Consider the following 26127-nt stretch of genomic DNA (forward strand, 5'->3'; position numbering starts at 1 on the left):
GAAAGACCAGAAACAGTCTTTATTATATACCATGGTCATCAAATACAAATTCAAGGACAGTTTGGCATTTGAGTGATATCTTGAAAGACGAATAGGATTTAAACATTTTAAGATGAGGCAAAGGGCATTTCAGGCTGAGAAATTAGCATTAGCAATCACACAGGGGCACATACTCAGAGTTCAGAATATAGAAATATATCAAGTACTTTTTTTTAGCTTTGGCATATATAAAAAAACAATGAGATTAAAAATGCCAGTTTGGGGCTCTCATTTGTGATATTTACGAATCATAGACTCTTCTGTTCCTACAGAGCAGAAGAAAGAAGAGATCTGTTGATGTTTTTCCGCAGCCTACACTTTTTTGTGGAGTGGTGTGAATATCGTAAGCGCACATTTGAACACTTCAAGGTAGGGTCTGAAGTTTTTTAATTTAAACATATTCAAAAAGTGAAGCTGGTTTAAATTTAAACGTATCCGACAAGTGAAGCTGGTATTAATTTGGGGATTTAACATAACATTCTTTCCTTAAAGTTTTCAAACAATAGAAAATATTTTCATTGGCTTCTGGAATTTGCAGTTACTTGGAATAAATGAGGAGGAATGCTTTTGTACAAACCAGTGAGTTATTTGTATTATGGGATATCTTGAAAGAGGTATAGTTATATTCTTGTTTATTTTATACACATTTTGAAAAATTAATCTGTCAAGGGTACTAGAAGTAAAATACAAATGCTAAAATGAGTGTAATCACAGTGGGTTAATCACCGAGCACTATAATCTTTACTTCCTACTCATACTCTGTATTTTGAGCTTCTTAGTTATCATATATTTTGGGTGTAAGTGTTGAAGCCTGATTCTGGTGTAGTAATGCCTCTTAAGTCTGATACGGATACATTTAAGGACTTCGTTTCATTCTGTTTTCTGGCTTAACTAGAATTATGTTGGGCTGCATTTCTATCCCCCATGTTGTTCTTAGTTGGATGGCAGCGATATTGACAGCAGTGGTCCACACGAAATCCAGTTCTGAAAGAGTAAATATGGTCTCTCAAAAGGCTAACCCCCAGGTCATGACTGTTGTTTTTATGACTGGTACTAACGCTTGTTTATTTGGATTTATTATTATTATTATTTCTGTTACCACTACTACTATTATTATTTGCGTTCTGTTTGGTTGCGTCAATAAAATCTATCCGACGTAGAATTTTCCTTAAGATATAGTATGCCTGTAGCTGTACTATGGTCCCTGGAGGAGTTCTCTCACTGTTGTTTACTTACGTGTGCTCCTGCACCAGAACAGTGAAATAGCTTTGCTTCACAACTGGTAAAATACAGTCGTGATTGGGAGTATGCGGGCGGCTGTGGTGAAGCACCACCTAACACGGGGGTTTACTGGTACGTTTCAATAAGTTGCAGGAATTGTGAGTTCTAGTCCAATTTCCAAAGTTGATTTGCCTCTAGGTGCTTTCAAGTCAGGCATGGAAGCGTGACTGGTGTGTTTACCCTGTAGAGGATCGAGTACTTCTGTGAGCTGGTCTTTGTTGGTGATCAGGTCACTAGAATGGAAAGACACGGTCATGCTATTCAGCCATCACCGATATTTATCTCCAGAACTTTTATACATTTCAAACTGTACCTGTTCCCATTAATATTAATTTGTCATTCCCTCCTACCCCAGCTCTTGGGAATCACCATTCTATTTTAGGTTTCTATGAATTTCTAGGTATCTCATTAAGGCAGAATCATAAAATCCAATACTTTTTTGTTTGGTTTATTTCACTTAGCATAATATTCCCAAGGTGTACAACAGTGAAGAATTTCTTCCTTTTCAAGGCTGAATAATATTCCATTGAATGGATATTCTTCATTTTGTTTATTCACTCATCTGTTGACGGATACTTGGCTTTGTTTCTGTCTTTTGACTATTGTGAACAATCCTTCTATGAACATTGGTGTACAAATACCTGTTCAAGTCCCTTTCAGTTCTAGTCATATATACCTGTAAATGGAATCATTGGATCATATGGTAATTCTGTTCAATTTTGTGAAGCACCCCATATTCTCTTCCACAGTGGCTACACCATTTTACATTCCCAACAGCAATACACAGAGCTCCCAGTTTCTCCGCATACTTGCCAACGTTTGGGGTCTTCTCTTTTTTTGATTTTTTGGATCACAGCCAACCTAATGGGTGTGAAGTGGTATCTTCATTGTGGTTTTGATTTGCATTTACCTAATGATTAGTGATATTGAGCATCTTTTCATGTGCATATTGGCCATTCATATATCTTCTTTGCAGAGATGTCTATTTAAATCTTTTGCCCATTTTTTAATTGGATTGTTTGGTTTTTTTCTTGTTGAGTTATAGTTTTAAAAAATATATTCTGGATATTAATCTTTTATCAAATATATAATTGGCAAATATTTCCCCCATTCTTTGGCTGGTCTTTTCATTCGTTTGATAGGTGGCCTTTGATGCCCAAAAGTTTTACCTTCAACAACATCCTATCTATTTTTTTTGTTATTGGGTTAGGGTTATCCAAGAAATCATTGTCAAATTCAATGTCATAAAGATTTTCCTCTTTTTTCCCACTAAGAGTTTTATAGTTAAGTTTAGGTGTCTGATCCAACATGAGTTAACTTCTGTATACATTGTAAGCGAAGGGTCCACCTGCATTCTTTTGCACGTGGATATCCGATTTTCCTAGGTCTTAGCATCTTTGTTGAAAATCATTTGACCATCTATGCAAAGGTTTGTTTCTAGATTCCCTGTTCTCTTCCATTGTTACATATGTTCCCATCCACGCCAGTACCACACTTTTGATTACTGTAGCTTTGTAATTCACTTTTGAAATGTGGAAGTGAGAGTTCTCCAATTTTATTCTTCTTTTCTAATTTCTTTGGCCTATTTGGAGTCCCTTGAGATTCCATATGAATTTTAGAATGGGTTTTTCAATGTCTTCGAAAAATGTAATTGGGCTTGGAGAGGGGCTGTGTTGAGTCTGTGGATTGCTTTGAGTGGTGCTGACACAGTAACTGTTCAGTCTTCCAGCCCACGGACACAGGGTGTCTCTCTGCTGGCACATGGCTTCTTAGTTTCAGGAATGTTTGTAAGGGTAAAACATTTTTAATTTTAAACCTTAGTTTCTTTAATTATCAGTGTCAAGAATGAATACTGTTTCTTTAAGATAATGGGATCAGCAAAATTTTACTTTCTCTCAATCTTTTATTTGTGACTTAAGGGTATATATAAGGTTGTCTGGTACCCCCGTTCATATCTTCTTATCTGGAAGTCTGAAATTGTCTTTGAGAGATAATTCCGTCATTCAGACCTTTTACCTATGCTCTCTCCTAATTATTATTTTATGTAAACCACAGGCTTTTGAATTCTCTAAAATTTGAGTTATTTTATGGTTTTTTTTCTCTTTAAGTTCAGTTAGGTAAAGAATATAGGGATGCATCTGGAAACGTGAGAGACATCTCCTCTGACCACTTTTCCTGTTATCAGTCCCACCACTTAGCTCTCCTTTTTATCGCTTATTTTCCCAGATAAAATTATAATTTATTTCCATTGATTAATTCAAGGCTGTGATAAAGGTTCCATTTTTCCAAATAAAACAGAGGCCTCGGTTTAAATGAATTTTATTTTGCACTTTTCGTTGCATATTCAATTCAGATGTGCTCACTATTATGCTAGGCACATTGAAAGTATAAAGGGAATATTGAATGTGTTCAGTGAGCTTTCAGTCACAGAGAAATGAGGCATGCACACAAAATAATGAGAAAGCAGTATATAGTTAATGATTACCAATTACCAAAATAAAATAAGCAAGTGAGTTAATAACTAGTATAGGGGTAATTATTGTGGCCTTAAGACATCACATATATTTTAATGAAAAACTCTCATCTTTGGGTCAGCCTTGACAAATGGGGGAAAATTGAAAAACAGGTAAGAGCTCATTCTACTTAGGGAAAAACAGAAGCAAATGCTTAAAAATATGAATAACTGTTCTGGGAATGGTATATAGAGACCAACTTAATTCTACTGTATGATTTATGTTGGAAACAATATTGGAAATTTTTATGTACACAGTTAAGACTCATATGTCTAAAGCACTGATAATTTTGGATGTAATCCCGATGCAGTGTGGGGACTAAGACTTTTGAGTGGGTTTTGGGCAAGAGGAAGGTTATTTTAGGAACTGTAATCTGGCAGCATTGTTCCATCATGAGTCATCACTATTAGAGTGTAGATGGATTCACACTGAATAATGATCAGTTAATCCCAGGTCTTTAGAAAATGTTGCTCCGAGGCTTTCTTGTGAAGGTATAGTCAGTGTGCATGACTGTAATGTGTACAGGTTGGGGGTGGGGGAGGTGGTGTGCAGTAACACCATAAAATTCACTCTTTTCGTGTCTTACATTTTAACAGATTTATCAGTGAGATTCTCATTGCTATGTAAAAAGAAAACATTTTGCAGTATCTGTCGTATTTGAAACCCTTTACAGTGGGGAACTTTATAGCTATTTTTTGAAAGATGGGATGGACATTCAAGTTTTGTTTTTTGTGTTTTGTTTTTGTTTTTTATGAGCATACTGATTTTGGTCTGCGTGGCTCCTTAAAATGTTTTATGGTAGACTTGGAATGTCAGTATTTAGAAAAAGGAAGATTTTGTACTATTTTACTAAAGCCTTTGATTGTGTGTGACTACAAAGCAAAAGAACTTTGAATATTACTCTATTAGGTCTTTATCGGAGAGTAAGATTATGCTTTATTTGGAAAGTTTTGCCTAGATATGAGACGAGTATTTCTCAGGCTAAGTAAAAATATAATAGCTGCCTTAATAGAGAGAAAACAAAGTTCCTACTTCATAATGAATAATGTATGAATCATAAAAGAAAAATGGGAGATCACTGGAAATACTTAGCTTTTCAAAGTTTTTGGAACGTCTTCCTTAAATGCTTTAGGGATCCAGTAAAGGCCAAGAAAGACAAATAGTTGAAAGTTTCTTGGACTTATCCTTCCACTTCATTAGTAATGGAAATAATGCTTCTTAAATTTGGGCATTTATATGAAAACATACCTTTTAAATGGCACTGTGGTATAAACTACAAGGATTTTGTAATGCTGTTTAAATATTTTCACATTACTTTGCTTTGAACTTTGGATTCAATTTTACTTTTTACTTGTTATGTGTAAGATTTTGAACATCCTTGTTTAAAACATGAAATTCCTTCATAGTGGGACACAAAGTTAATATTAAATATTTATGCTCTTTAGACATTGTTGAGACAGATTATATGCATGTGTGTCCTTTAGTTTATATGCTGCATTGGTAGTGGTTAAAAGTATGACCCTACAGGCAATCTTTTCAAGCAGATAAAACTGTTGGGATGCTTTCCCAGGACGATGGGGTTGCCCTCCAAGCGAATCTCTTCAATGCGGTCCCGAATATAACGGGTGTCATTAGCCTTGCAGAATGTATCATCTGTGATTGAAGTTATGTTGTTAAACTGGAAAATAGAAGGGACAACTTGTTCAGAAGTTTGAACAATTCTGTATGCTATGTAATGGGATTTCACAGAATATTCTATCTAAAAAGTGATTTTGAAAATATTGTATATCCTGTGTATCCTTACAGGAATAAAACCCTCTTAGTGGGACCCGAGTCTCCCCCCAGCCCCCGCCTTTCTACGTCTACAGTATTACTTTGGAAGAACACACTGCTCATTACTCAGAGTGATATCCGTGTGGCAGAAGGTTCTAAGCATGAGTAGGATTATACTAGCTGGAGAAACTGTCTTGTTCTAGAGTGTCAACTCAAAATGGGTGCTGTGTCTTTAAATATTCCTTTAAAGACAAATGGGGTGTCTTGTGGTGCTGAAAGACCAATTTTAGTTTATTTCAATTCCCTTCTCACTTCTATTACCTCAAGATGATACTGGACAATAAAGTCAGCTGGAAACTCTCCAAAAGCCAATGTTTACTGCTGTTGGAGAAAGAAGCACAAACCAGAGGTCTAAGTGTGCCCTACCGTCCAATCCCTGTGTCAGACTGAGTAGGAGATGCTAACTACACACCTGACAGCAAACCCCACGTTCAGAGTAGACCTCACACCTAGTTCACTGACCCTTCCTTGGTTCTCTGGACAGGTGGGGCTTTCAGGCAGGTGAGTGCCTTGGACTAAAAAGTCATACTTTTGATATGCAAAATTTACATGTGAATAAATGAGTTTCCTAATGAGTCATAAGACTGACCAACTGTAATTTAAATTAAAGCCGATGTGAACGGAGCAGTCCTACCTGAAGATGAATTACACGTAGACTTTCTGGTAAATTAAGAGGCACAGATTCCAGAGCATTGTGGTCCAAGTAGAGGAAGGAGAGGTGGTTCAATTTCTGTAAGGAAAGGGTACTTGGCTTGAGCGTTACTGAGGTCGGTACATTTCTTTCACAGGATTCCAGCTATGTGCACATGTGCATGTACATGTGTGTGCATGTGTACGTGAATACATGTGTACATAGGTATTGGTATAGACACCTATCAGTACTTTAATTGCTGGTTTGGTAGTTATTTGGTTTTGAGGGGTTTTTGGTCCTTTATGAAGGTTACGGGATGGTGCCCTCCTGCATCCCCGCATTTCTCTCCACTCATCTGACCACTGAATACCCAGCTGTGCCTGGCCTCAGTCCTCATGTCCTCTTCTGGGGCCCTTTAATTTGTCTTGTGAACAGCTAATAAGGTCAGTCCCTACGCAGGATTGAATTTGGATCCTGGTGCTGCCATAACCTCTCCTGAACCTTCAGAACTTCTCATTTCAATTCCACCAATTTCTAGCAAAATGAATACAGGCACATCTTGGAGATATTGTGGGTTCAGTCACAGACCACCACAATAAAATGAATATTGCAATCAAGTGAGTCCAGTGAATTTCTTGGCTTCTCAATGCCTATAAAAGTTACATTTACACTATACTGCAGTCTGTGAAGCGTGCGGTAGCATTAAGTCTAAAAATCAATGTACATACCCCAATTAAAAAATACTTTATTGCTAAAAGCTAACCATCATCTGAGCTTTCAGTGAGTTATAATCCCTAATGACAGATCACCATAACAAATGTAATAATAATGAAAAAGTTTCAGTTATTGCAAGAATTAGCAAAATGCAGCCCAGAGACACAGTGAGCAAATGCTGTTAGAAAAGTGGGGCCGATAGAATTGCTCCACACAGGGTTGACACAGACCCTCAGTTTGTAGAAACTCAGTCTCTGTGAAGCATGGTGACATGTGACGTGCCTGTGCTCCTAAGCGATGTGCTTCTTAGTAAGATGTTTCCAGAGCAATTTATTAACTACTTAGCGAGGGATGACTTTTACCCTTGAGGGTCTGTGTTGAATTACTCTTCATGGTCAGCAGCCCATTGCTGCGTGTCATTTTATAATGTGACCTCACAATGTAACGCAAGTGTGAGACACTCCTCTTGTGAGGTGTTGCTCGGCTCCTGCAGCTCTGACTTTGCCGGTTAGTCAACAGCTTATTAGCTGGAATTACACAGCTTCGAATTATAAGAGTTTTTTGTTTGTTTTTCAAGTGAGTCCTGCTTTGAATAGTCCCCTGATAATCCTTTAACTTCTGAGGAACTCTGATGTGCCTTTAGAATAATGTCTCTTACGGCTGAAAAAGAACCCCATGAGTGTAAACAAAAAGAAAAGAAAAATGGAATATTTTTACATTTCCTGACAGGTTGTTCATTTGTGGACAAATTGTACCTTTGTGTGATTATCGTAAATTTTTTGATACTCTTTGATAATGTTTCTATTAGATGTTATCATAAGAAGCCACAAAGTTCCCTTTTGAATGAGGTTTGCTGCCAATAGTAGCACAATCGTCTTTTGATCTGGGGCTCCTTCCAGGACTGGGAACGAGTTACCACCTGTGAAGGACTGGGCTGAGGCAGTAATTTTGCCATAGACTGTGCATTTGGACACAGCCTGCCTACCTAAGTCAGAGTAGGTCACCTTCCCTTTTTCTTGTACCTATATCTTGAGTTATTAAAAAAGAAATGTATTTAATGTTTAGTACATATAGAATTTTCTACTAGCTGGAATTCAAAAGAAAGTCTACCTACAGAATTTTATGGGCTAATACTTTTAAGTAGTAAAAGTAAAATTCAGCTTTTACTGAATTTTACTCCTGAAATGATAATTTTCTGACATGTGTAAATTACTAATATTATAAGGAAAAGAAACACAGGAAAACTCCCATTTTGAGGTTTCATAGCATCCTGGTGCCATGAGGGTACAAACCACATCTGTATAAATAAATATATGCCGTGTGAGCAAGTGAAAAACCTGGGACACGATGTAGTCCCATGAAACAAGGTAAAGTTATGTACTTTAAGGGAGGTGCAGGTATAAGCTAGACTGAATGAGCCCAATAACAGTACTGTTTATTATGGAAATAATGTCTTCAGTGTTATAAAACAAAATTTCAGAGCAGAGTTTCTCTCTTACATTATCATTGGTTGTATAAAACATACTGTTTGGTCATAGTATAAAATACTTACTTTGAATGTATTTGCTTTGATTCCTCTACTCTTGATTTTGTTGTATTTCGCATTAAATAAAGTGAGCTTGGGAGGAAGAACTGGAAGTTTCAATAGTTGATTTTCAGCTAGTGTAAGTTCTTCTAACAGAGAAAGTTTTGAAAAAGTACCGTCTTCTATATCTTCAATCAGATTTCCCGTAAAATCAAGTCTTCTTAAGTTAGCTTGAAGGAAAAATATACAAAAAAATATAAAGTTAAAGTCTCATTTGTGTGGACTGAAGAAAAGCATTGGTTTAACGGTCATTCAAACACCTTTTATTTTTAGTATCTGATAGTGTGTGTAATTAGTAGATCAGTAAATTTTGTTGGATGCCTGGTGAGCATCTGCCCCCTGCCTGACACTGATGCCCTTTCTCGCTTGAGTCCTGGAAATCTCAGGGTTGGGACGGAACTTAAAGTTCATGGAGTCCTTCTGTCCTTCTTTGCTTGAATTCTCAGGATCCTGAGGCAGTTTGAAACAAACTCTGTTTGCCAATCATGGGAAGGAAGCACTACATTTGATTGAATAGAATTATGTAGGTATGCTTTGGACTTTCCCCAACATGTTGCATTGTGATTGTAGGTATGTTATCTTTATCTGTCTCTGCCTCATTGCTTAACAACAACAAGCAGGAATGTTCCCTGATTTGTTAAAGTGATGCAGATGGAGAGAGACATTCAGTGTTTTTGTTTCACTTTTGTATGTCTGGGATGATGGGGAAACAGAGTCGCTTCTCATTCGTTTTTTGAGGTAGTCCCTGCAAACACTGAGTTAGTGAATATGGGCCATTGCTCCTGGGGAATATACAGGGTTAGGTTCCTGTGAGCCTCTGGTCACACATTTTTATCAACCAATTAGTACAAAATTCTATGAGAGTTTCTGTTTCAAAGCATCATAGTTAGTTTATGTTGTGGGCACATTAATGTCGAACTCACTGCGGCTCACACTGGAATGAAGATTCCCTCACACAGTGTCTGCCCCGTGAGGCACTTGAGCACTGCGCTTGGGGAGCACAGGAGTGTGGAACGTGTGGCGCTAAGACGGAGCAGAACTCTGCAGTGTGAGAGCTGACATGGAATGGCAGAGGTCACCTGGTTCGAGCTTGGCTAGGTAACCCGACTGTGCTCCCACGTGTACTTGCCTGCAAATGACTGTGAAGGGTTGCACATAGTGACTTTGGGTCGCGAGTAAACTTCACTGAGTAGGTGAGTTTGAAGTGTGGATCCACAACTGATGAGGCACAACTGTACCTCGACCAGTTGGGAGCTACCAGTTGCAGCGTGAATACTCTTACCGTGCATCTCATAAATGTGTAGTGGGGCCAGTGTGGGTTTCTGGGTGTGATTTTCTTCAGAAGCACTTGACAACATAGCCGTCTAGAGAGCTCATGAGGTCTTGTGATCCAGGCCTGGGACTTGGCGATGCAGAAGTCGGGGAGTGTGGCGTGCTCACGGCAGGGCCCTAGCGGCCCGCATCCCAGAGAGGGGTGAAAAGCACTGGCTCCACGTGAGAATCATGTGAGGAGTTTGGTGGTGTTTCCTGAGGACACGGGGGCCCGGTATCCGTATTTTTATTTTTAGTACACAGCCAGGTTTAAGAACCTTGAGTTAAAGTAAGGAAAGCAGACTGTCTGCCTTTATGGTGAAGGTAGCATTGTGAAGAAAGCGTTGAGGTTAGAGAAGCACCTCGGTTATCGTGCCACTCCTGACTGGCGGAGGCAAACAGGTCTCCAGGTCCTGAGGTTGAGAAGGCGTAGGTGCCCATATGTTAGATGGGCTGTCAACATAGACGTTGAAGTCACCAGTAAAGAAAGAGGACATGGGACATTTGAATGGAAAGGAGATTGACCAACAAACCCGTGGATTTTGGTGACGTATGCTGATACTTAAATACTCCTGCAGTGACTGCCCTAGATGTGAGAGGCCACAAGTGCCTAGAAACTCGTGTTTAGTTGAGGTTAATACTAACATGAGTTAATATGAATTATTTTATTTAAAATTAACTTACGTATATCTGCAAAATCTTTTGCAGTCAGCTTTTTAATTTTGTTGAATCGTGCATAAAGATAGGCTGATTCCTTTGGCAAGGGTGGTACAGCATCGATGTCAACTTCTTCACAGTATACAGAACCACTCAAGCAAACACACAACAGGCACGTGGGCATTTCTAAGTTGGGAAACAAAATCATAAAAATATAAACTGTAGTTTAAAAATATTTGGTCTCAGGGCACCTGGGTGGCTCAGCAGTTGAGCGACTGACTCTCCATGTCAGCTCAGGTCTGACATGGGTCGTGAGTTTGAGCCCTGTGTTGGGCTCTATGCTGGGTGTGGAGCCTACTTTAAAAAAAAAATTAAAATATTTAGCCTCTAGTGGTAAAATCATTGCTATCATCAGTGTTATCACTAATTTGAAAAGATATTTTGCAGAATTCAGATGACAGTGGAAAAGATATGGTCATGTTAGCTAGTGACCTGTATTGTACCTGATAACTCACCAAAATCTTATTTTCAGTTCTTTAATCCAAAAACGCCTTTATTCTCTAGCCATTTTAGCAGTGATCATGTACTTGCTGAATTGATTTACATTTCTTGATTTGCATACCAAAAAGGATTAATAAACCAGAACGTAAGGTAAATGCAAGCTTGCTTTATCACTTGGCTTGGCACAGACACATTTCAAACTGGTGACCATAGCTAACGAGCTTAGGGCTTCAGAGGGGAGAGGGTGGGGGAATGGGATAGGCCGGTGATGGGTAGAAAGGAGGGCACGTATTGCAGGGTGCACTGGGTGTTATATGCAACTAATGAATCATCGAACTTTACATCAGAAACCAGGGATGTACTGTATGGTGACTAACATAATAAAAAAACATTAAAGTAAAATAAAAAAGGAAAAGAAACCAGCAGTTAAGTAAGCAGACTACTAACCTGAATGTTAGAGCCGTCACGGAAATGGCGAGGACCCCATTTCGTGCTACATCATGTATCTCATACTCTCCATGCCTCCTGCATCTCCTTCAACCCAGAATATACCTTAGTCTTTGCTATGCAGAACTTCTAAATTTTTGAAAACTTTTAAATTTTACAAACATTTTATTTTTCAGGGCATTTATTTTTCAGAATGTCTTTCAATTAGGGTTTGTCCGAGGTTCCTCATTTTTGACATGGAAATGACGTTGGGTCCTCAGGACCACGTACCAGGAAGCATGGTATCTCTTTGCCCCGTTCTTCATGATGCTGTCTTTGGTCACTTGACTCACGTGGTGTTTGCCATTAATAAGTATCTTCTGAAGAAGTACTTTGAGATTCTAAACATCTGGTTTGTCACTAACCTGTCACTCACTAGTTTTATCACCTATTGATAGTTCTTACCTGAATCATTTGTTACTAGAATAGTTGCAAATTATGATTTTCTAATTCCATCATTCTTTCTACATTTGTTAGTTGATATCTGGTGAAAGGTGGAACATTCTATTCTTATTTATTTAGTTGCATCAGTTCAGTACGAGCTTATGAATTCCTTATCCTATGGGTCAGAAGTTACCATCATATTTATTTTGATAATTAAATTGTCACAGATTAGCCAGTGTGAACTCTTTTTAAAAATATTTTATTTATTAGAGAGAGAGCACGAGCAGGGTGGAGGGGCAGAGGCAGAAGGACAAGCAGGCCCCCCACTGAGCAGAGAGACTGATGTGGGGCTTGATCCCAGGATCCTGAGATCATGACCTTAGCTGAAGTCAGATGTTTGAGCCACCCAGGTGCCCCGAGTGTGAACTGTCTTATGCTCTTTTTTATTCTGTCACAGCTTTTTTTTGTACTTAAATGATACTTAATAAATTACACATATTTAACTTGTATAATTTATGTTTTTGATTTATGTATATACCCATGAAACCATTGCTGCAATTGAAATAATTGACATAATCCTCACCCAGAGTGTTCTTACTCTCTCTCATCCCTCCCACCCCGCAGTCACTGGCCTGCTTTGTCAGTTCGCAGCAGCTTGCATTTCCGAGTATTATATCAAAAGAACCATGCAGTATATACGCTTTGATCCAGCTTCTTTCACTGTGCACAGTTACTTTGAGATTCATCTCTTATGTGTCAGCAGTGCATTCCTATTACTGAGTAGTATTTCATTATATTAATATACACAATTTAGATAGTCCTTCCTTGTCGGCGTTTGGGTTTTTAGTTTTTGGCTATTTCACAGAAAGCTGTTGGGAACATTTATGTGGAAGTTTGTATGGGTGTGATGCTTACGTTTCTCTAGGGTAAATACCTAAGAGCAGAATGGCTGGGCCACCTGATAGGTATATACCTTTTGAGGAAAGCCCCAGACTATGTTCCATAGAGGTTGTGCCGTTTTATAGTCCCTTCAGCAGTCCGTGAGTGCTCCAGTTACTCCACAGCCTCGTGAGCGTTCGGTTTGAACAGACTTTTTAATTTCAGCCATTCCGGGAAGGTGTGTTGTGGTATCTTGTATTCTAATTTATATTTTCCTAATGACTGATGTGCTGAGCAATTTTTTTATGAACTTATTTGCCATCCACATATTGTAGTGGTAAAGAGTTCATGTCTTTTTGCCTATTTTTATCATATTTTTATTTTTTTTAAAGATTTTATTTATTTGAGAGAGAGAGAGAGAGAGAAAGAGCGGGGCAGGAGCAGAGGGAGAAGGAGAGAGAGAGAGAATGTCCAGCAGACTCTGTGATGAGTCTAGAGCCGTGACGTGGGGCTTGATCCCATGACCCTGAGATCATGACCTGAATGGAATCCAAGAGTCGGGTGCTCAACTGACGGAGCCACCCAGGCGCCCCATATCTTTTGCCTATTTTTAAAATTTTTTTGTGTGTGTTATTGTTATTGAATTATAAGACTATCTATTGTAGGTATAAGTTGTCAGATTTACGTTTTGCAAATCTTTTCCTCTGTGACTATTTTATTTTCTTGTCGATGTCTTCTGAACAGGAAACATATTTTTCTTCCAAATTGTTATTTAAATTCTAGTTAGTTTATAGCGTAATACTGGTTTCAGGAGTAGAATTTAGTGATTCATCACTTAGATGCAACGCCCACCACTCATCAAAACAAGTGCCCTCCTTAATCCCCATCACCCATCTAGCCCCTCCCCCACCCACCTCCCTCCGTCAACCCTCAGTTTGTTTTCCATTGTTAAGAGTCTCTTATGGTTTGCTTCCCTCCCTCTCCTTTTTTTTTTTTCCTTCCCATATGTTCATCTGTTTTGTTTCCTAAATTCCATGTATGAGTGAAATCACACGGAATTTGTTTTTCTTTGACTGACTTATTTTGCTTAGCATAATCCACATCATTGCAAGTGGCAAGATTTCCTTCTTTTTGATGTCTGAGTAAAATTCTATCGTATATATACACCACAATTTCTTTCTCTGTTCATCAGTGAGTGGACACTTGGGCTCTTTGCATAGTTTGGCTATTGTTGATAATGCTGCTATAAACATTGGGGTGCAGAAGCCCCTTTGAATCTTTATTTTTGTATCTTTTGGGTAAATACCCAGTGGTGCAATTGCTGGATCAAAGGGTAGCTCTATTTTTAACTTGGTGAAGAACCTCCATATTGTTTTCCAGAGTGGCTGCACCAGTTTGCATTCCCACCAACATTTTAAGAGGTTCCCCTTTCTCCACATCCTCACCAACACCTATTTTTTCTGTGTTGTTGATTTTAGCTTTTCTGCCAGGTGTGAGGTGATTTCTCATTGTGTTTTTGTTTTGTTTTTTAAAGATTTTATTTACTTGACAGAGAGAGAGGGAGAAGCAGGCTCCCCGTTGAGCAGGGGCCCAGACATGGGGCTCAACCCTGGGATCATGACCTGAGCCAAAGGCAGACACTCAAATGACTGAGCCATCCTGGTGCCCCTCTCATTGTGGTTTTGAACTTCCCTGATGATGAGTGGTGTTGAGTGTCTTTTCATGTATCTGTTGGCCATTTCTAGGTCTTCTTTGGAAAAGTGTCTATTCATGTCTTCTCCCCATTTTTTAACTGGACTCTTTGTTTTTTGGGTGTTGAGTTGCCAAGTTCTTTATAGATTTTGGATGCTAACCCTTTATCAGATATGTCCTTTGCAAATATCTTCTTCCATTCCATAGGCTGCCTTTTAGTTTTGCTGATTGTTTCCTTCTCTGTGTAGAAGCTTTTTATCTTGACGAAGTCCTAGTAGTTCATTTTTACTTTTGTTTCCTTTGCTTCTGGCAACATGTCCAAGAAGAAGTTGCGGAGGCCAAGGTTGAAGAGGTTGCTGCCTGTGTTCTCTAGGATTTTGATGGTTTCCTGTCTCACATTTTGGTCTTTCATCCATTTTATTTATTTATTTATTTTTAGAGAGAGAGCATGTGTCTGAGGGGCCGGGGGGGGGTGCAGAAGAAGGAGAGAGAGAATTCCAAGCAGAGTCCACACCAAGCCAGAGCCCGATACGGGACTCGATCCCACAACCCCAAGATCACCACCAGAGCAGAAACCAGGCAGACGCTCAACTAACTGAGCCACACAGGCGCCCTAGGTCTTTCATCCATTTTGTATTTATTTTTGTGTATGGTGTAAGAAAGTGATCCAGTTTCATTCTTTTGCATGTTGCTGTCCAGTTTTCCCAGTACTATTTGTTGAATGAAGAGCCTGTCTTTTTTCCATTGGATATTGTTTCCTGCTTTGTTGAAGATTAGTTGACCATATAGTTGTGGGTCCATTTGTGGGTTTACTATTCTGTTCCATTGATCTATGTGTCTGTTTTTGTGCTGGTACCATGTTGTCTTGATGATCACAGCTTTGTAATAGAGCTTGAAGGCAGGCATTGTGATGCCCCCAGCTTTGGTTTTCTTGTTCAGGATTGTTTTGGCTATTGGGGGTCTTTTGTGGTTCCATACAAATTTTAGGATTTTTTATTCTAGCTCCGTGAAAAATGCTGTGTTGGTATTTTGATAAGGATTTCATTAAATGTGCAGATTGCTTTGGGTAGTGTAGACATTTTAACAATATTTGTTTTTCCAATCCATGAGCCTGGAATGTCTTTCAATCTCTTTGTGTCTTCCTCAGTTTCCTTCGTGAGTGTTCTGTAGTTTTCAGAGTACAGATCTTTTACCTCTTTGGTTAGGTTTATTCCTAGGTATCTTACTCTTTTTGGTGTAGATGTAAATGGGATTGATTCCTTGATTTCTTTTACTGCTGCTTCATTATTGGTGTATAGAAATACAACAGATTTCTGTACATGGATTTTATATCCTGTGACTGCTGAGTTTGTGTATCAGTTTTAGTTAGCAATTTTTTGTTGGGGTCTTTCAGGTTTTCTATGTAGAGTATCATGTCATCTGCAGATAGTGAAAGCTTGAGTTCTTCCTTGCTGATTTGGATGCCTTTTATATTTTTGTTGGTGTTGTCTGATTGCTGTGGCTAGGACTTTCAGGGCTGTGATGAATAGTAATGGTGAGAGTGGACATCCCTGTCGTGTTCCTGACTGTAGGGGAAGGGCCCTTAGTTTTTCCCCATTGAAGATGATACTAGCTCTGGGTCTTCTATATGTGGCTTTTATGATGTTGAGGCATGTTCCTTCTATATATTTTTATTTTAATGAAGAGTGGTTAATTATAGTTGCGCTTTTTTTTTTTTTTAAGATTTTATTTATTTATTTGACAGAGAGAGAGACAGCCAGTGAGAGAGGGAACACAAGCAGGGGGAGTGGGAGAGGAAGAAGCAGGCTCCCAGCAGAGGAGCCTGATGTGGGACCCAATCCCAGAATGCCGGGATCACGCCCTGAGCCGAAGGCAGACGCCTAACGACTGCGCCACCCAGGCGCCCCTATAGTTGTGCTTTTTCTGTTGTATTTAAGAAATCTTTTTTTTTTTTTTAAAGATTTTATTTATTTATTCAACAGGATAGAGACAGCCAGCGAGAGAGGGAACACAAGCAGGGGGAGTGGGAGAGGAAGAAGCAGGCTCCCAGTGGAGGAGCCTGACATGGGGCTCGATCCCAGAACGCCGGGATCACGCCCTGAGCCGAAGGCAGACGATTAACCACTGTGCCACCCAGGCGCCCCGTATTTAAGAAATCTTAAACCTGCGTTATTATCCTGTGTTTTCTTTTAAGGGTTGTATAATGAAAGCTCTGGATATTTAGGTTTGAGGTTTTGAGTTAATTTTTATATGTGGTCTCAGGAAGAGTCAAAGCTCATTTTTTTAACCTAGAGCTATCCAGTGTTTTGCACCATTTTTTGAAAAAATTATCCTTTCCCCATTATGTTTCATTGGCACGACTGTAAAAAACCAGTTGACCCTATATGTGTAAGTGTATTCCTGGACTCCATTCTGGTTTGTTGATCTACTTGTTTATTTTTATGCTAATACTGAAACGTCTTGCTTCCCATAGGGTTTTAGGTGGTGTACACCCTCCAACTGTGCTCTTCAACACCCTTACAACCATTCTGAGTTCTTTGCATTTCCACATAAATTCAGTCAGCTTCTTAATTTCAAAAAAGCTGCTAAAAATTTAACTGGTATTGAGTAAATCTACAAATACACTTGTGAAAAATTGACATCTTAATGGTACTGGGTTTTCTGATTCTTGAACATAGCATATCCATATATTTAGGTCTTTAATTTTTCTCAGTATAGTTGTCTAGATTTCAGTGTGTAGGTCTTAGTATGTCTTTTACAAATTTATACTACTTTATTTTTATATTTTGATTAAAAATGTCTCCATTACTCTTTAAGAACTTTTTTATTTTCTGGCTTGGTAAAATGTCTCAGACCACTCTTACCTTTTCTCTGCCCTAAGCCTGAAATTAGTTATTCTTTTAAGTATTGGTTCCTTTTAGTGGAGACTGGTATTTAGAAGCTAAGATTTGAATGTGGATATGCTCATTGCTGTCAGCATCTCATTGCTTCTACACTGTTCCTGCAGGGAGAGCTGGGAAATATATGTCTATTTGTCTCTCCATATTTAATACACATAGATGCACACGCATATGTGTTACAGACATATACATACAGTCTTACACACGTATAGACTTAGATGTATGTATACACCATCTACGTATGTATGTATATATATACACACACATAAACACACCATATGCATATATACACATACACACTCACATGGAGACAAACACGTCTATACAGGCAAACCTCAGAGAAATTACACATTTGGTTCCACTGCGATAAAGCAAATACTGCAATAAAGCAAGTCAAATGAGCTTTTTCATTTCCCGGTACACATAAAAGTTATGTTTACAGTGTATGAACCTATGAAGTGTGCAGTAGGTATGTCTAAAGAAACGTTCAAAAAAGAAAAGAAATAATGTTCATACCTTAAATAAAAACACTCCATGGTTGAAAAATGCTAGCCATCATCTGAGCTTTCAGGGAGCCACGATCTTTTTGCTGGTGGAGGGTCTTGTCTGATGTTGATCTGCTGACCCGTCGGGGTGCTGGGGCTGAAGGCTGCGTGACTCTGGCCATTTCTGAAAATAAGACAACCCCGAAGATTGCCACATGGATCGACTCTCCCTTTCGTGAACGATTTCTCCGTAGAATGTGATGCTGTTTGGTAGCATTTTACCCACAGTAGACCTTCCTTCAAAACTGGAGTCCATCCTCTAAAACCCATTGTCATTTCAACAGTCTTCACGGCATCGTCACCAGGAGTAGATTCCATCTCAAGAATCCACTTTCTTTGCTCATCTATAAGAAGGAACTCCTCATCTGTTCACGTTTTATCATGAGATTCTAGCAGTTCGGTCCCATCTTCAGGCCACACTTCTAGTTCTCTTACTGTTTCTGCACTGACTTCCATGAGGGCTAGAATCAACTTCTTCTAAATTCCTCTTCATGGTGACAGTCTGACCTCTTCCCATGGAATATTAATAGCATCTAGGATGGTGAATCCCTTCCGGGATGTTTTCGCTTGACTCTGCCCAGATCCGTCAGGAATCACTATCTACGGCAGCTGTAGTCTTACTAACGGTATTTCTTAAAGAATGAGATTTGAAAGTCAGAATCACCCCTTGATCCGCGGGCTGCGGGATGGATGTTGTGTTAGCGGCATGAAAGCAACATTCGTCTTGTCCGTCTCCATCAGAACTCTTGGGTGACCAGGTGTCATGTAGCAGGACTATTTTGCAAGGAATCTTTTTTCCTGAGCAGTAAGTCTCAAGAGTGGGCTTAAAATACTCCGTCAACCGTGTTGCAAATAGATGTGCTGTCCGCCAGGCTCTGTTGTTGCATTTAAGGAGCGTAGGCGGGGGAGAGTGAGCATGGTTGCTGAGGGCTTATTTTCAGAGTGGGCAAGAGCGCTGGCTTCCACTTCAAGTCACCAGTGGCATTAGCCTCTCTCGAGAAAGTCAGCCTGTCCTTTGAACCTTTGAAGCCAGGCATTGACTTCTTTCTAGCCTGAAAGTCCTAGATGGCATCTTCCAATTGAAGACTGTTTCATCTCTATTGAAAATCTGTTGTTTGGCGCGAGCACCTTCATGAATTCTCCTCGCTAGGTCTTGGGGGTCCCTTGCTACAGCTTCTCCGTCGGCACTCGCTGCTTCACCTTGCACGCGTACGTTTTGGAGACACCTTCCTTCCTTAGCCCCGCCGACTTCTGCCAGCTCTCAACTTCTCTTCTGCAGCTTCCTCGCCCCCTCATCCTGCACAGAACTGAAGAGTCAGGGCCTTGGTCCGGGTGAGGCTTTGGCCGAAGGGAATGTGGCTGGTTTGAGTGTCCATCCAGACCAGACAGACTCTCTCCGTGTCAGCAGGGAGGCTGTTTTACTTTCTCATCATTCGAGTGTTCGCTGGAGTAGCGCTTGCCATGTCCTTCAAGATCGTTTCCTTTGCATTCGTAACTAGGCTAACCGGCACCAGAGGCCGAGCTTTCGGCCTGTCTTGGGTTTCGACAGGTGTTCCTCACGAAGCTTACTCATTTCTAGTTTCCATGGGAAGTGAGAGATGTGTGACTCTTCCTTTCATTGAACACTTAGAGGCCACGGTAGGGTTATCAACTGTGCTAATGTCAACACGGTCGTGTCTCAGGGAATAGGGAGGCCCGAGGAGGAGGAGAGAGATGGGGAAGGGCCCGTCAGTGGAGCAGCCAGAACACACACAACATTGATCAGTTAAGTTCTCTGTCTTATATGGGCACTGCTCGTGGTGCCCCCAAATTACAGTGGTGACGTTGAAGATCACCGATCACGGATCACCATCACAAATACAATAATAACACACAAATCTGGAATATTGTGAGAGTCCCCAAAATGTGACACAGAGACATGATGTGAACACAGACTTGTTCCAGGCAGGATTGCCGTAAACCTCCAGTTTGTAGACAGTGCGGTGTCTGTGGGGTCAGTAAAATAAGGTGAACGTGAACCCATGTCGGTACCTCTGTGTACAAACCGTGAGCTGGTGCCAGCATCTTCTAATCCAGTCCAGCTCCCCAGCACTCACTCTGGCCTCCCCCCAGCACATGTGTAGCACCAGGCTCTGAGAAACCTGGCTTTCTCTATCCAGTGTAATATTTTACTCAGTGCTAGGCCACACTGTAAACAGTTTCATTATTGCTGACCTGTAACACAGTGGAAAACAAACCTACTCACTGGAATTTCAGTATTTGTCCATTCTGTTGTGTCTTTAGCCTGACGTATGTAGTCAAAATACTGTGTTTGACTTCATTTATGATGCTTTTTCCCGTGAAAAAGTCTGATTTCATCAAGTCAAATTTATTGATCTTTTCTATTATTTTCTCTGAATTTAGAGGCATCCCACTCCCAGATTATCGTTTCGTATTTGCATGGTTTCAGTTTTTACTTTTAGACCCTAATTTATATAATGAGGGATTTGTTTTTTTTTTAAGATTTTAATTTATTTTCTTTAACTTTTTATTTTATTATATATTTTTTTAATTAATGATTTTTTATTATATTATGTTAGTCACCATACAGTATATCCCCGGTTTCCGATGTAAAGCTCGATGATTCATTAGTTGCGAAAGATTTTATTTATTTATTTGACAGAGATAGAGACAGCCAGTGAGAGAGGGAACACAAGCAGGGGGAGTGGGAGAGGAAGAAGCAGGCTCCCAGCGGAGGAGCCTGACATGGGGCTCGATCCCATAACGCCGGGATCACGCCCTGAGCCAAAGGCAGACGCTTAACCACTGTGCCACCCAGGCGCCCCTGTTTTTCTGTATAAAGTATGGATCTAATTTTATTCCTTTTCAGTTGACTACTCAGTTGTTCAATACCATTTAAAATTTTTTTTTTTAGTTTTTATTTATTTTGAGATTTTATTATTTGACAGAGAGAGAGAGCACAAGCAGGGTGAGTGGCAGAGGGAGAGGAAGAAGCAGGTTCCCCGCTGAGCAGGGAGCCCAATGTGGGGCCCGATTTTAGGACCCTGGGAATATGAACTGAGCTGAAGGCAGAGTCTTAACCAACTGAGCCACCCAGGTGCCCCTAAAGTTTTTATTTAAATTTTTATTTAAATTTTATTTAAATTCCAGTTCGTTGACATATATAATACTAGTTTCAGGGTCCAGCACTCTTTTTCAAAAATACCACCTTTAAGGCGCCCAGCGGGCTCAGTTGGTAGAGCATTGGACTCTTGATCTCGCAGGTGTGAGTTTGAGCCCCACATTGGGTGTAGAGATTTCTTAAAATCTTTAAAAATACCATCTGTGCTTCAATGATTTATACTGCCTTCTTTATTATACACTGAGTTTCTCCAGTATTATTTTCCTGAACTTCCTATTCTGCTCGTGCCACAGTATCACATGTATTGTAGCATAGAGACTGTAAAGTATGTTCTCATGTGTGGTGAGTCTGGTTCCTGCGGATACCCGTCAGTTCTCAGTGACTCCCTGGCTATTCGTGCAAGTTTGATTTTTCTGCGTGTACTTGAGAAGCAACCTTACCAGCTTTGTAAAGAAGCTTATTGTTACCAATTTAGGCAGAACTGACATCTTTATGGTACTGAGTCATCCTATCCAGGAGTGAGGGATGTCTTTCCAATTAGTATGCGGTTTTTTTTTCATGTTGTCATGTAAAATACTGTTTTTTGAGAGAGCAAAAATAAACCAAATAGATAGGAGCTATTAAGGTGGACTTTGTTATTTATACATTTTCTATTGTTTTCATAGAAATGTATATTATAAATATTTATGTATTTAGCCATCTCTGTGTCTTCTGTAAGTTTCTTGAAGTTAAGAATCATTTTATTTCCCTTATCCTCAGGCTGTACATAGTATTTGCAGATCATTGATTTTAAATCACTGTTACTGGAATTAACTTTATATAGACAGAAGCACACACTTTGTACTTGGTTGTTCTTGAATGTTCCTGTCCGTGTTTCTCACTCGTAATGTGGGGTAGCAGCGGATGTGCACCCTCAACGCACCAGCTGACTTTCTCGGTGGAGATAAGGAATAAAGTTCCATCATCTATTTATTAAAGCGCCTTTTGAGATAATTTGACGAGAGGGTATGCACACTTACCATCATTTTCCTTCTTGAGGGGTGGTGGTGTTACACGCTCATCTCTTTGTAATTGAAGACTTTTCTCTTCGGGTATTATAGTTTCTTTTTCCTATTGGAAAAATTAAAATTTATCAGATGTGAAGAAGCCTAATTTTGACTGTAAAATTCAGGGTCACGGGGCACCTTGGTGCCTCGGTGGGTTGAGCATCTGACTCTTGGTTTCGGCTCAGGTCCTGATCTGAGGGTCCTCTGCACTCAGCAGGGAGTCTGCTTGGGATTTTCTTCCTCTCCCTCTGCCCCTCCCACCCTCTGCGAAATAAATAAATAAATCTTAAAAAAAAAAAACAAAACCAAAACCCTTAGGATCACAGACAGCACTTGTCTCCTCATGGTCACAGTTAGTGGCATTTCTTTTGTGCTGCAGTAGGATTTTGTACATAATTCCATTTCATCATTCATTAACTTGTAAGGTAAATGTTTGTGTAGCTTGTTTTCGCTCCAGACTGTCAACTCCTTGATGAAAAGAACCAGGTCTGTTTTATTTATTTATTTATTTATTTATTTATTTATTTATTTATTTAATCTCCAAAACCCGAACTCAGTGCCTCCTAAATGTTGCGTATATTGAAATTCTAAATGGGAGCTGGAGGGAACTGTGTGACTCAGAATGAAAGTTTTTCTGAAGTGGAACCTGAAATGAAATCATCTTTATTGAGGGAAGGTCTTCTAATTATTCTTTATGGTCTTGTCTTAATTGAGTTCCTGATGCCAGGTTCTACCATGTTCAGCAGGATTGAAGCACTAGTCACATCGCATGTGTGGGGCACTGAGCAAGCTTTTGGCCTCTTCTGCAAGTGACCCATCATTACCTGCATGCCTGCGCTACACCGGGCCCTTCCCTATCCACCCCACTGGGACCCTCTGTCCAGACTGTTAGCCCTGGGGTCTGTATCACCCTTTCCTGTCCTGGGAGGGAACATTTTCTGCCATTAGATCTAATGTAGATTGCATGGGGCCCCAGGCTCTACCCTCTGAAAACGTGTTCCCCTTTCATCTTCATGTTGACACCTTGATCCTCCCACGTGGGTTCTGTTCGAGCAGCCCCTCCACTGTGAGTTTCTGCAGTAAGTGCTGCTGAATTCTTCTCCACTCCACAAATACCTTAGTCCCTACATTTATATGAAGAGCAGAGACTTCTAAAGCAATGTGAAGAGAAAAAGCAAAGAACTCACTTACTACTTTTCAGGGACCACAGAAGTTTGAAATTATTTTTTTTAACTGAGAGATTCCAATCATCGATGTAAGCCAATAGCTTATTGTTATGATAGGCCTTTTTAAAAAAATTCTGAAGCAGTGACTAGTGATACCTATTATTTTTGTCTTAATGTTGGATAAAAATAATGCTAGCATATTAACCAACTCCACTGAAAGAAATTACAGTGTTAACATTTGGTCCTGTGTACAAAAGAAAGAGAGAGAGAGAGGGAGAGAAAGAAAGAAAGAAAGAAAGATGGGTGTTAAAGAAAGAAAGAGCGAGCAATCAACATCGTTACATATTTGGCTGCATTTCTCATTTTCCATCTTGTGTGTGCACGCGTGCACGACACCCGCGCGTGCGCACACACACACAGAGTAGGCGGGAGCAGATACTTATGTGCTGCGTTAACTTTTTCCTTACCCAGTGTTCATTTCTGTGTGCCAAGAAAACCACAAGTAATTACTCAGCCCATGCAAGTGGAGTATGAAAGATGTGATATGAAGTCATCCCTGCAGAGTATTAGCTAAAGGACAGTTACAGTCACTTGGTACAAACTGATAGAGTCTAAATTGTTGAAACTGATTAAAAATTAAGCCCCACATTGAGGAGTTTCTCATCTTTTGGTACCATGCATAGTTGGCATATGTAAGCTATTGTGAAATGCTATAGACACCAAAATAAGCAGTATTTATTTCCATGAACCACTTCTTCCTAAAATAACAAACCTTAAGCTGGTAATCCAAGATTATTTCTCCTAATACACATTTTTCGTATTTTATTTAGTGGAAATATAATACACAAATATAGGACATTGTGTAACATTAGTTATAAATCTTCAACCAGTAAGAGATCATCTTAAAGTTCAGTTTTCCTTAAATTTTGTGTTGGTTGCTATAGATACTGTTTGGTTACCATAGCTTCTTTTTATTAATTTGGGAGGCATGCGTACTTTAAAAATATAATCTTGGGGACAGTTATTTTGAATTACTTTCAGTCATTTAAAGTGTTTTTTTCTTTCCCCTTACCTTATCAGACACATTAAAAAACCAAAAACATGCATTTAAATGGGTGACTATTTTAGAAGATAAATTTAGAGTAGAAATAAAGTACCTTAATATTTTTTCCATCCAGATATTTATCCTCAAAATCTTGACTAAACAAGGTTTCTTCAAAATCATCTGTTCCATAATCATAGGTCATGCGTGAGTCCTGCTGAGTTGGTGGTGCTGGCTTTATCAGAGGCACAAACAGGAGCAGGAGACATGTAGACTGCAGAGCCTTCATTGCAGCAAAAACCAAGGTGACTGGAAGTGAATAAGCTAGTGGCCTGCTGACGGTGGGACAATGCTCTCTTTTTCCCTGGAAGTAAAAACGCAGACCATCGAAGCAATATTTAAAAGCTTAGAGGACTTTTGGCAGAGTGTACTCAGTAGGGGCCAGGGAACAAGTATTTAACCCTTAGTGATCTTTAATTAGATGCTGGAAGTTTTCATATATCAGTGACATTCTTAAAAATAGTTTCAGAAAGTGGTTTTATTTATTTTTCTGTCAAAACCCAAGCAATGTTGATAATTTCAGTTTGTTAATAATAAGGTGCCTTAAACAAACGTACTTGTATGCAGTTGAAATCCTAGGATACCTGTAGTATAAATAGTTAAAATGAAGACTCATGATCCTGTCTCATGTGAGTTAAAAATATCGTATTTCAACTTTGCTATTTTATAAGAACTCTTGATTTGTAATGGTATGAATAGAAATAAGTTCCAGGAGTTTTAAAACTTAAACTTTAAATTTAACATGAAGAGTAGTCCTTAACACTTACTTTTAGGTGATAAAGCATATAGGAAAAGCCGTAATTTTAATTTTCTTAGTTTTGTAATTTTCATTGATATTATTGTTTTTAGTTAATAGCACTGCTTTTTAAATTTAAACTATGAAAAACACAGTATTGCAGACTAGACAAAATATAGAATTTAATCAAGGATTTGGGGGAAGGAGAGGGGGAAGATTCTCTTAGGCTTATCATTGATGCACATTTCAGACTTTTTCTTAAGTAACTTCAGACAGAATCACTCAGAGTTGCTAGTGCTGCATTGTAGATGCCAGCTTGTCAAAAAATCAGTGACTAAAAAGCCTGGTTTTGTGACTTTTGCAGCAAAGTTCTTGCCTGTAGGGATGTTAAAGTTATGCAGTGACATATTTAAGTGCTTGTAACAATTGTTCAAGGTAACTGAAACTTAAAAAATCAGAGGTGGCCTTTGCATTTATCAAGACTGTTCGATGAATCACATCTTAACAAATGATATTTAAAATAATATGTGAAAGAAGAGCCTACCGTTGTAGCTTTTTTGAAGCTTTTTGTGGTTTTCCTCAATAGAAGTTCATGCCTGTGTATTAGCCCCAAGTGGTAGGTGAAGGAGGAAGGCTGTGGATCAGTTTCAAACTGCTGCATGGAGTTTCAGGGCCCAGCAGCTTTAAATGCAGTCTGCATGTGGTGGAGATCCTTGCCAACATTCTTTCTCTGGGGTGAAATGTAGTGTCTTGTACTGGAGAGCTGTGCTTAAAACATTTGCAACTGCCGTGCTTGGTCTGCTCCTGCTAAGGAGCGTAAGCTCGTGTTGTTTTTACTTTGCGTAATGAGCACTAAGGTTTCATGAATATTATTTGTGACGATTACATAGCTTTAAAGTCATACTTTTTATTTTAATGCTTTCCCAGGAGATAAAACTTCTGCTTTTTCAATGAAATAAAACACCAAACCGACACCTAGTCTGTGCTCTTAATTTTATGGGGTGT

General features: G+C 39.3%; 2 protein-coding genes across 6 annotated transcripts in view; one reads left to right on the forward strand and one right to left on the reverse strand.

Moving 5' to 3' along the window:
• OGN (osteoglycin) lies at positions 1–25866 on the reverse strand. 2 transcript variants are annotated; one of them, XM_044391278.3, is made up of 7 exons: positions 25667–25817; positions 24442–24690; positions 22092–22182; positions 10592–10750; positions 8564–8766; positions 6301–6396; positions 1–1553 (listed from the first exon to the last, which is right to left on the reverse strand). In XM_044391278.3, the coding sequence occupies exons 1-7, from the start codon at positions 25781–25783 to the stop codon at positions 1551–1553; spliced, it is 918 nt and encodes a 305-aa protein (XP_044247213.1). In that variant the 5' UTR covers positions 25784–25817; the 3' UTR covers positions 1–1550. The 2 variants fall into 2 exon arrangements, with proteins under 2 accessions (XP_044247213.1, XP_026374916.1); XM_026519131.4 differs by lacking the exon at positions 1–1553 and adding an exon at positions 3624–5511 and having other exon boundaries at positions 25667–25866.
• Positions 1–26127, forward strand: part of CENPP (centromere protein P) — a 245062-nt gene that overhangs the window by 65184 nt on the left and 153751 nt on the right. For all 4 annotated transcript variants that reach the window (XR_008956908.1, XM_057305652.1, XM_026519134.4 and 1 more), the window contains exon 5: positions 312–408. Coding sequence is in view for 3 of the 4 variants with exons in the window: in XM_057305652.1 (XP_057161635.1) it covers positions 312–408 (97 nt within the window). In the remaining variant the exon portion in view is untranslated. The remainder of the gene's footprint in view (positions 1–311; positions 409–26127) is intronic.

Source organism: Ursus arctos, unplaced genomic scaffold (genome assembly GCF_023065955.2).
Source record: "Ursus arctos isolate Adak ecotype North America unplaced genomic scaffold, UrsArc2.0 scaffold_33, whole genome shotgun sequence".
Taxonomy (NCBI): domain Eukaryota; kingdom Metazoa; phylum Chordata; class Mammalia; order Carnivora; family Ursidae; genus Ursus; species Ursus arctos.